Source organism: Vombatus ursinus, unplaced genomic scaffold, assembly GCF_900497805.2.
Source record: "Vombatus ursinus unplaced genomic scaffold, bare-nosed wombat genome assembly UNPS02014810.1, whole genome shotgun sequence".
Classification (NCBI taxonomy): domain Eukaryota; kingdom Metazoa; phylum Chordata; class Mammalia; order Diprotodontia; family Vombatidae; genus Vombatus; species Vombatus ursinus.
In genome coordinates, this window is record NW_020954588.1 from 13,867,728 (window position 1) to 13,879,972 (window position 12,245).

At 41.1% G+C, this 12,245-nt stretch overlaps 1 protein-coding gene across 1 annotated transcript in view; it reads left to right on the top strand.

Moving 5' to 3' along the window:
* Positions 1-9,167, top strand: part of LOC114053169 (fructose-bisphosphate aldolase A-like) — a 39,733-nt gene extending 30,566 nt beyond the window's left edge. The window contains exon 5 of the mRNA XM_027876066.1: positions 7,948-9,167. Within this exon, the coding sequence (XP_027731867.1) occupies positions 7,948-9,167 (1,220 nt within the window). The remainder of the gene's footprint in view (positions 1-7,947) is intronic.
* The last annotated feature ends 3,078 nt before the right edge of the window (positions 9,168-12,245 follow it).

Here is a 12,245-nt window from a genome sequence, read left to right on the forward strand (position 1 = left end):
CACACACACACACACACACACACACACACACACACACACACACACACGTATATGTACATGTTGGTGTGGTTTGTCATTTCCTTCCCCAGCTCATTTGACAGAGGTGGAAACTGAGGCAAACAGGGTTAAATAACTTGACCAGGTCATACAACTAGTAAGTGTCTGAGGCTAGATTTGAAGATGGGTCTTCCTGACTCCAGGCCTTGCACTATCTCCACGTAGCTATCCTGTAGGTACACATATACATACATAAGTACATACATATGTATGCATTTATATGAACACAGGTATATGCACACACATGTGTCAAATACTTTCTGTACCTAAACACTGTGCATGCATGCACAAATGCATTGTGTATATGTATATACATGTGTACACCCATGTGTATGTACATATAATTGTCACATTCACTCGCATACACTCCCCTTCAATAAAGCCAATGTGACCTGGAGGGTTGTGAGTGATCTGACTACCCAGAGCATCTGTGAAGAGCTCACAACGCCTCAGGGTTCCTACAAGAGCTTAGGGAAAAGCCCAAGATCTAGAACTGGTAACTGGGCTGCCCAGAAGGCCCAAGATCAGGTGCAATCTATTGATCTGGATTACAGTAGATATAAGGAAACTAAGCTTTAACCAAAGAAATCATAGATCTAGAGGTGGCTAACTCCTTTATTTTTTTACAGATGAGGAAATTGAGGCCTACTGAAATTAAGTGATTTCCTCAAGGTCACATAGCAGCTAGATGATCATGTGCAGTCCTCTAACTCTGGGGTCTAACAGCTCTTTCATCTGAGCCACCCAGCAAGAGAGCAGGGCGGAAGTTATCAGATTAGGCAGCCGTTCAGTACTCTGATCTACAATTCACTTATGTTATCAAAGTTCTCCCCAAATGGTTACATGTGAAGGGTTATAGGGATGATCTACACCTGCATTGGAAGCCCCTAGTTGACTTTCCCATTCCATTGTTTGGCTCATCGGCCAAAACATGCCATATCCCAATAGGTTCTCATTGTTTGGGTAAGAACAGGAGCAGACTTTCCAGTTTGAAAGGAGATTTTTAAAAACCTGTTACTTTTGCTATAGAAAGAAAAAAGTATGTTTTTCCTGTTTATTGATCATTTAAATGAATAAACAAGACTTTCCTGCTAAATAAATTCTAAATTCTACTACTCCCAATAGTACAACACATAATGTGACTAGAATCTGGGCCAACTTTATTTTGGTCCAGCTTAGTAAACTGTACTAAACCTTAATGGTATCCCTGACTCAGAACCCCAGAATATAAACTGACAAGATCAATCCATTTTGATAAATCAGCTGTATCTGATCTCTCTCTATGCCAACTTGCAGCTGCTAAGCTTCTCTCTAACGCAATGATTTAGAAACTAGTGTATTCCAATTTTGGCTCTCATTATTTTTTATTGGACTAATGAATTGCTTTGGGAAGTCTGTGAGGAAGGCTTTTGATCAATTACAGTATAAGAAATGTTTAAAATGAGATACATCATAATTAGAACTAACAAATTTGTTGTGATGTTTGATGAATTGATTCCTGAGAGGTTTATGGAGGGAGAAATTTTCCATTTCTCAAGTTATTGATTTTCATGTTTTACAAAATGATATATTAGCCACACCGTCTCATAATTTCTAGTTCTCAAAAGTTTAATGAAGAAAAAGAAAATGCCTTTTTGATGCTTTCAGAAATCCCTTGTGCTATAAGGGTAGGAGGAGAAAACATATGGTTTTCAAGCAATACTACTGAGAACATTCACCTAGATCAAAATGATGAAATGCATTTCAGCTGTCACCACTCTGTTATTATAGCCCATTCACGGCCGGGTTATTTTGCCAACAAGAATCCTCACCAGATCAAAATGATTGGAACCTGGCCCAAGACAGCTGTGGCCTGGATAAAGAAAACAGGATTATTTTCAGTTTCCTGGATACCAAGAAATAGGATATGCCATAGATGGCCAGTTAGTGAGTATATGCTAGGCTTCTGTACTGCTCAGCCAAGTGCAACTCTCTCTTTAAAGTTGATATGATAGCCTCGTTTGCACCAGTTTAATGGGAAAGAGATTCAAATTTGCCCTACAGGCGTATATCTGAAAAGTAAGAGACTTGTATAAGCTACACAGGGACACATGTCATTAGAAGGGAAGCATCATCAACACAATCAAAGACAGCTTTAGGGACCTGGGAAAAGACTAAAGATTAAATCAGCCCAACTTTTCTTTTTTAATATTCTCACCATTCAAGAGCTAAAAAGAGATTAAAAGACTATAACAGACTGGAAACTACCAAATGGTATTTAGAGTATGGCACAGTGGTAGAGTACCAGGCCTAAAGTCAGGAAGACTCATCTGCCTAAGTTCAAATCTGGCTTCAGGCACTGTTGTGTGATCCTGGCCAAGTCATTTAACCCTGTTTACCTCAGTTTCCTCATCTATAAAAAGAACTGGAGAAGAAAATGACAAACCACTCCAGTATCTCTTCCAAGAAAACCCCAAATGGGGTCACCAAGAGTTGGACATGACTAAACAACAACATGTAGAGTATGAATTTGAACCTAGCCCCTGATAGCTTTTGTGATGAAGCTCTATTAGCCATAGATAGAGGTTTAATAATTACAGGAAAATACAGTCACTAGCCAAAGTTCTTCCTAACTAGGCTTCACAAGTAGTGATGATCGTACTAAAAAGTTAAGATGATAGGTTCATAAATTCAGAACTGGAAGGAACTTCGAAGACCCTTTGGTTTCACCCACTATCTCGTGACTCCCAAACCAAAACACTCCTCCCTGGCCACTACTTCTCTCTATATATATATTGCCTTCTACCATTAGAAGGTTAATGCCTTGAGTTCAGGGATTGTCTCATCTTTTATTTGTATCCCAGTACTTGGTACACAGTAGGCACTTAATAAATGCTCTCTCATTCATTCTTTTAGTGCAATAATTTTTACAGATGAAAAGTCTGAGGCCACATTAATAGAAATGGGCAGAGCTGGGATCTAGACTGGAGTCTTCTGACCCCAAATCTAGGACTCTTTCTATAATACCATGCAATTAATACTCCTTGAATAATTTCATTTGAAGAATAGGATGCTGAGGGGAGATGCGGCAATAGGATGGAGCTTCAGACTGAAGAGGAGTGGCAGAGATAAGTGCAGAGCTAGGCAGAGCAAGGGTCAAAGCTTCAGTGGATTGCAGATCAGAAGCCCATAGCACAGCAGAGCAAGAGCAGAGAGGGTAGAACTTCAGCCGAGGACAACTCCAGTAGCAGAGCAGTCCTCACCTGGATGGGAGCACACAGCTCCCTCTTTTGACTTTGCCCAGGTGCTAGAGGAGACAGACGGAGCCAGGTGGACTTAGGTAGGCAGAGTTTCCAGCTGTAATATGAGACAGCTTCCCACCTGACCTGACACCATGAATCTTCTGGAGATCTGTTCTTCTACCCATCAAGAGATGTCTCTAAGAAACTGGATCCATTGATGTATGAAGTGCTAAGAATGGTTCATTTGCTTGCTCATTACCTCTTATTTGCTTCTATATACTATTCTAATTCAATATTTTGATACGAACACTGGGGTGAGGAGGAGAGAGAGACAGAGAGAGAGACAGAGACAGATAGAGATAGAGACATACAGAGACAGAGACACAGAGAAAGAGAAAAGAAGGAGAGATTTATGTTGCTCATATTTGTATGCACGTATAACCTCCCTTAGAATGTAAGAGCCTTTGGAGTTGGGCCTCATTTCATTTGTGTACCTGTACCTATATCCCCAGCACCTAGGACAGTACCTGCCACATAGTGGCAACTTAATAAACATTTATTGATTGATTGACTGATGTGCCCAAGAAATCACATAGGTCATAAATTACAAAGAGGAGATGTGAACCCAGGTCCTTGGACTTGAGATGCACTGATTTTTCAATGACACTATACTACTTGTCCCATAGTCATGTCTCTTCAAGTCCTTAAAAAAAACTCCACTGCTTCTGAAGTTCTTAAAGACATCCTATGACCTTGTAGTAATCACAGAACATGATTCATGATCGGAAAATAGCAATGAAAAAAGTATGCATTAAAAAGGAAGAAATGAGATAGAAAAAATAGCAGAATAGCTTTGTCCCTTAATATATGTACTTCAGGGTCAATCCCCTGTAACCCAATGGTGTCCCAAGAACTCTGAGATGACATTGGGTCCAGTTCTTGGGGCCTGACACTCAAAGGATTAATCCTCTGTCTTTGACTAAGATCCTGATCCTACATTACTCTGGGGGTAATCTACTGAATAAATCTTAGGCTTGCATCTAGGTTTCCCCCAAAGCAGACAAGTGAGTCCTCAGTTCCCACACAGCAATAAGGGAATTGGGCATGGGACAATCTTTATTTTTGCCACTACAGAAAATTAATAAGATCCCCAAGAGCCAATGAAGAAGTTCAGACAGGTGTATTTAAATAAAGACCCTCACAAGGATGTTGAACAAGCACTTCTCATTCACCTAGAACCTGCCCTGACCAAGCAACCCTTGGCAAGTAGGAATGTTGGGGAGGTCCAGATGTCTTCCCTGCACATACTAAGGTATTTAGTCCCTTAGGATGAGCCTCTACTGATCTTCTCTGGACTCAAGGAACATGCTACTGAGGAAATCTCCTTTCCCTGGGAAGTTTTGCATCAAATTTCAAGAACTTTTGTATAGAAAATTAATTTTCAGGAACTGTTGTTCCTGAAACTATTACTTCCTCCAACCTGCTTGGAAATAAGTATGGGACAGCCTTTAATTCTCTCATCACAAAAAAAAATAAACAAGCCACAAAGTATCCATAAGAGCCAGTCTCTGATCTGTGTTCAGAAAGGCATCTGAAAAGCAGCAGCAAACCAGGAATTGGAGGTCTACAAACTCATTCCTCAGGCCTCTTGTACAAGTCCAATATGGGTTTCTTCCAGTAGATATTTTCTGCTCCTGGGAGAAAGAGGAAGCACTTATCTCTGCCGCTTCTCTTCAATCTGAAGCTCCATCCTATTGCCGCATCTCCCCAGCATCCTATTATTCAAATGAAATTATTAAATGAGTATTAGTTGCATGGTATTATAGACAGAGTACTAGATATGGGGTCAGAAAACTCCAGTTTAGATCCCAGTTCTGCCCATTTCTATTTTTGTGGCCTCGGATTCTTCATCCGTAAAAATTATTGCGCTAAAAGAATGAATGAGAAGCCTGCTGTCCTTTGCTGTGCTAGAAGTCCAAGGAAGAGAAATTGCATTAAAAGGAAAAAAACCAAGCTATTTCCCTGCTCACTCTTATAGACCAAGGAAGAAAGGACAATTCAACTGAGTAATCTGCCTTTGCTGATTCTCTGTTGTCAGTAATCTAGGAGACAGTCCCAATCAATAGAGACCAACAGAGGAGCTCCCTGTGCTCTCTCAAGTGGGACTAGAATACATATCTTTCTTTGAGTCTCAGCCGAATCACACCTTCGGCATCAGTCCATAGACAGCCATAGTGCCTTCCCTCTGAGATCATCTCCGATTTGTCCTACAGACATCTTGTTGGTAGGTAGTTGTTCACATAATGTCTCCCTTGCTGGACTATAAGCTCCTTGAAAGCAGAAATTGTGTAAAATGAGCAGAACTGGGAGAACATTGTGTACAGTAATTGCAATATTGTATGATGATCAACTGTGAATGACTTAGCTAATCTCAGCAATACAATGATCCAAGACAATTCTGGACTTATGTGAAAACTGCAATCCACATCCAGAGAAATAACTGGTAGAGTCTGAATGCAGATAGAAGCATACTATTTTCACTTTATTTTTCTGGAGGTTTTTTTTTGTCAGTGTTTTCTATCACAACATGACTAAACATGGAAATATGGGTTGTATGACTAGACATGCAAAACCTATATCAAATCACTTGCCTTCTCAATGAGGGGTCGAGGGGAGAGAGGAGGGAGAGAATTTGGAACTCAATTTTTTTTAAAATAAATGTTAAAATTGTTTTTACATGTAATTGGTGAAAAATAAAATATTAAGTTAAAAAAAGAAAACAGGAACTGTTTGTTGTTGGTTGTTGGAGGGGGAGGGGTTGGCCTTTCTTTATATTCCCAGAATTCAGCACAGTGCCTGACACATAGTAGATGTCTAATAAATGCTTGTTGACTCAAGATTTGACGTATATGCCTTTGTAGGTGATGCCCTTCTCCAAGGGTCCAAGACTTGCAATATCATCCAGTTGACTGTGGAATTCTTTCAGTTGTTCAGGGGGATCCTTTCATCCCTACCCCACCCCTTTATATCATGAACCTGAAGGAAGAAGCATAGTATAAAAAAATGTGCCTAAAGATTAAGGAGGGGGAAAATGGAAGAGATAAGGTGGTATATATAAACTACAAATCACCAAGTTATCTGAAGGATGTGTGATAAATTAGAGAGGCAAATCTCAAAGTGGACAGGGCTGTGATGGACATCAACTACCTGAATATGTGATAGAATATAAAAGCATGAATTCCTGTAACCCCAGGGTCTAGTACAGTGCCTGGCACATGGTAAAGACTTAATAGATGCTTTTTAAAAAAATTTTTTTAGGTGATTGGGATTAAATGACTCGCCTAGGATCGAACAGCTAGTAAATATCTGAGGCTGGATTTGAATTCAGGACCTCCTGATTCCAGGGCTGGTGCTCTATCCACTGGGCCATCTAGCAGATGCTTTATTGAATTGAATTTGATGATGGAGGTCTCTGCTAAAACTCAGTAGTTGATTTTTCAGAGATACTAAGGGTAGGGAGTGTATCATTAGGAAAGATCCTTGTAGACAAAACTATAACCCTGGAGTAGAGGGAAAAGATTTTTGGAAGGGCTGATGGAGGATTAACACACGGATCCATGAATTACCCTTGTTAACATGGAGGGAGCAGAGAGAGGAAACCCCAGATGCAGACTTAGTGTACCTAAACCTCTCTTTACCTAAAGCCACCTTTTCTCTTCATCATTAATTTTCCTTTCCTTCTTAACTCCTTCCTTAGGCCAGTACAAATGTCAGCAATTATTTCCTCCATCTTGCTTGGGATTGCGTAAGCAAAGGCCTTTATTTTTCCCACCCACAGAAAATAAATAAGATAGGAAGAATCCACAGAAGCCAATGAATAAATTCAAAAAGAAAGTGTATTTAAATAGCACTCTCCTCCCTTTCTCCCACTTCTAATTTTCTCCTTCTTTGTTATTATCCCTGGTGCAGCCGGAAGAAAACTGGCTTTGGAATCAGAACGCTGACTATACCTGCGACCCTGCAGAAGTCACATTACTTCTCAGCCTGTTTCCTCATATATAAAATAAGGAAGGTGGGTTGGGTGGTCTTTGAGCTCTTTGTTAGGAGAATGCACTGGCCCACTGGCCCAGGACCAAACTACTACTGCTCTATCACTTATCCCCAGAATCCTCCTTGAATATTAACCCTTCTATTGGATCGCAGTACCTCAGCTCTCGTCTGTACGTTCTTTCAATCAATTAATGAGCTTTTACTATGGGTTGAGCATTCTACTCGGCTACAAAGGAAGCCGTCCCTGCCCATAAGGAGCTTGTATTCTAACTACTCATTGCCCACCTAGCCCTCGCCTACCTGAGGAGGTGAGGAGGGGGTGGAGAAATGGGTCCCAAGGAGGAGCAAACGCACCTTCTAAGGCATGCCGCTAGAGAGGATCTACACCCAGACCTTTGACACCCACTACCAGTCTTAGTTGGAAGAAAAGAAATGTCCCCACCGTTTCAAAAAAAAAAAGAAAGAAAAAAAAAGAAAGTAAGCCCACCTTATAGGTGAGGTTTCTTTAAGTGGTCAAACTCTACTTTCGCACCCCTCCCTCCCCGCGTCCCCCCCCCCGCCCCGTTCTATTGCCCCTATTCGGCTTTGGAATGTGATGAGGTTCGGATTCTGATTATAGGTCGTTTTGTTAGTTCCCACTGGCTCACGGTCCAGTCCCATCTCCTGAGGCCAAGGCTCTTTCCCGAGTCTCCTTCCCCAATAGAAAACTGCAACTTCAAAGTTAACATGACTGCCCAAGCACTGACATCGGATCAAAAGAAGGACCTAACGGAGATCGTTAAACGGCTGATCGCTCCAGGCAAGGGAGTTCTGGTCTTAGATGAGTCCCTCTGTACTATGACTAAGCGCTTTTCGTGTATTGGCATTGAGAACACCGAAGAAAACAGGCGCTGCTTTCGCCAGCTGTTTGTGACCACTGATAATGAAATAAGCAACTACATCGGAGGTGTAGTCCTTTCCCATGAGACATTCTACCAAAAGTGTGATGATGGCCGGCCCTTCCCAGACGTCCTCAAGACCAAGAATACTGTTGTGGGCATTAAGGTGGACAGAGGTGTAGTACCCCTGGCAGGAACCAATAATGAAACTACCACCCAAGGGCTGGATGGCCTGGCTGAGCGCTGTGCCCAGTACAAGAAGGACGGAGCTGACTTTGCCAAGTGGCGTTGTGTACTGAAGATTAGGGAGGATACACCCTCTCCTCTTGCCATTTGGGAAAATGCTAATGTGCTGGGTCGGTATGCCAGTGTTTGCCAGCAGAATGGCCTGGTACCCTTCATTGTGCCAGACATCCTCTCTGAAGGAAGCCATAACCTGAAGCAATCTCAATTTATTGTGGAGAAAGTTTTCGCTTCTGTATTCAAGGCTCTGAATGACCATCATATTTTCCTTGAAGGGACTGTGCTTCAACCCAATATGGTAATGCCAGGCTACAACTGTTGCCAGAAATATTGCCTCGAGGAGATCGCAATAGCAACTATAACAGCTTTCCGAAATACTGTGCCCCCTGCAGTACCTGGTGTGGCCCTTATGTCTGGAGGCCAGAGTGAGGAGGATTCCACTATGCTACTCAATGCACTCAACAAATGTTCCCTACCCAAGTCATGGATCCTGACCTTTTCTTACGGTCAACCTCTACAGATATCTGCTGCCAAAATCTGGGGAGGGAAGGACTGCAATGTCAAGATGGCCCAGCAAGAGTACCTCAAACGGGCCAAGGCCCTCAGCCTCGCCAGTGAAGGCAAGTATTGCCCACCCACTAGTTCAAGGGTGTCACACACCAGTGAGTCACTCTTCATCTCCGTCTACATCTCTAACAATCCCAACATGAAGCCCTAAATCAGAGCCTTCCACTTGAGTGGGCCCCAGTAAGTGAAAGCTACCCAACATACCTCTTCTGTGAGCAGACACTGGGATCCAAACCTACGTGTGAACCTCTCCCATCATTCTTTCTAACTATGCCTTGTTATAGCTCTGCACTAACCTAGTGACTCCTTTACAATCCACCTTCACCAATAAGCAACTATTTAACACCAACAAGAAAAATAAAAATAAAAGCAGAGCAAGTGATAAATTCCTGATTTGCATTGTTGATCATTTCATCCTTCAGAAGTTGAATGACAATTCTGTACCTAAACTGGCTGAAGTAGAAATAATAGGAACCTTGGGAGTCTGAGGATGTGTCATTTTAGAATTCCTGATAGGTAAGAGGGGAATACTAGGTAATAGTCTGATTTGTACCTTAGATTTAAGTAGAGTAGATTTCAAAGAGTTCAGAAATAGGATATGTAGAATCCTATGACCTGAACCTCTAAAAGGGAAGTCAGCCTATGAAATATGGGCATTTTGAGTTCTCAAAAATGAAATTCTGGAGGTGAAGTCACAATTGATTCCAGGGAGAAAGACATGCGAGAAGGTCTCTAAAGAAGCCAGTATAGATGTACTGGATACTCACCAATGAGGTCAGATTTTTAAAAGACATGTGCAAGAGACAGAAGGGAGAGCAGGGTATCAGAGAATATCATTTTTTATTTGTATCTATAAACAAAAATTAAAATAATGTCAGGAAGTCTAAAACTTATTATTATCTGAGGATTGAGATAAATGATCAAAACAACCAAAAAGGGCTTTTTTACAGTTATGTTGAATACAAGAGGAAGATCAAGGAAGGGAGAAGTAACCTACTCAGAGTGGATGTGAATATGATCATGAAGACAGACCTACACAAATCTGCTTTTACTCTCTTTTCTGGACCAAGGAAAAGGCCCTTCAGATTGAGGGGGAAATAGTTAATAGAAAACTTGACCTCAGGTAAATAAGGAAATGTTAAGAGAACACTTCAAATGACAAAGTCACTTGTAAATGAAATAGGTCTGAAGGTGATGTAAGAATGTAAGGTTGGGGGTACATGATTTACTGGCAAGTTTAGGGAATTGTGATGATTATGAGAGATGTTATAGGCGATTTAATATTCAAAAAATGAGAGTGGAAGGTAGATATGTTAAACTATGAAGTATGATTTTCTAGTAAAATTTTAGAATGAATTATTTTAAAATCAGTTTATGAAATCATGGAAAGGAAAGAGATGATCCACATGAACCAGCATGAGTTCATTAAGAATAAGCCATACTAAACCAATGTCATTGCTTTGTTCTACAGAATACCAGACCAGTAAACCAGAGAAATGCTGGGGGCATAGTATGTCTGGATTTCAGGAAGGCATTCAGCACTCTTTCATAATATACTTTTAAACAAATCAACATTTTTATCAATGATTTGGATGAAGATAGAAGGCAAGCTTTTCCAATTTGTGGATAAGAAGAAGCTGACATTATCTAATACGTTTGAACACAAAATTTGGATAAAAAAATAACATTGTATAGCTGAAGGTCATATTATCATACATTTAGAGCCAGAAGGAAGCTTAGACACCATCTAGTGCAATTCCCTTATTTTACGGGTGAGGAACTTCACAGCCAAAGCCTTGCCCAAGACCACATAGGTACTAAACACCAGCAGTGGATCTGAGCTCACAATCTCTAACTCCAGGGTCATTGGTCTTTCCACTGTACCACTGAAACATACAACAAGTAGCTAGAAGAAAACTGATAGGGATAAGTTGAAGTTCTCCTCTTGGGTTCAAATTAATCAACCATGCAAGTAGAAGATAAAGAGATAGTGGCAAAAATAATTCATGTGGGAAAAAAAAAAACATAGGTATTCTAGTAGACTACAAATAAGAGAGGTCAGCAGTGTGGTGTGGTAACCATAAAAGCTAATGTAATAACAGATTGCACTAAAAGAAATGCACTCTCAGAATAAGAGAGTTGTTGATTTCATTGGCCTCTTCTAATCATCAGACCACATCTAGAGTCATGTATGTAGTTCTAGATATCATATTTTAGAAGGGATACTGGACAAACTGGAATGTGGCTGGATGAACCTGACCAAAATAGTGATGGGGACATAAAAGCACCCCCATATAAAGCTTAGTTTATAGAACTGAGCGTATTTAGCCTAGAGAAGAAAAGACATGAGATGCACTATCATTGTCTTCAAATATTTGAGGGGCTGTTATATAGAAAAAGGATTAGACAAACTTGTTTTATTTGGCAGAAGAAGGGAGGATCTTGGCCAATGGATAGGAGTTACTTAGTTGAAAATTCTGATCTGATATAAACAACATCATCTTAAAAATTAAAGATATTGGGAGGTACAACCAAGATGGCAGAGTAAAGACAAGGCCCTGTCTGAGCTCTCCCAAATGCCCCTCCAAACAACCTTAAAATAATGCCTCAGAATGAATTTTAGAGTGGCAGAATCAACAAAAGAACGAGGAGAAACAATTTTCCAGCCCAAGATGACTCAGTTGGTTGCCAGGAAGGGTCTGTCTCACTGGGGGTGAGAGTGGAATGCAGCCCAGCTCAGGCTGAGCCCCAACAAGGCAGCAGCAAGCTTTGGGGGCAACTGAATCAGCAGCTTCAGCTCCTAGAGCTCTCAACTCACAGTTGGTCAGACAACTGATCAGAAGATTACAGGAGACCCTTTCCTGGCACTGGATGCAAGAGTCTGTGGCACTGACCACACACAGTTCCAGGTTGTAGTACCAGGGTGAGGAGGAGCATTAGCACACTAGAGCATGTGTCAGCAGGGGAGTGAGGAACCTGATCATACTTCCAGTATAGAGAAGAGTGTTTGTGGTTGCTCACAGAGCAGAGTATAGGCCAGGAGAGCAGTGACCATACCTCTCCTTAGATCATACCACCCAGGAAGAACTGAAAACTTACAGACCACCAGAACTAACTTGAAACAGTGCCCCCTCCACCCTGGGAACAGAGCTCAACTAATTTCAAGAAATTATCAAGCAAAACTGACTGATATCCTAGAACCAGAGGGTTAAATGAACATTGAAAAAAT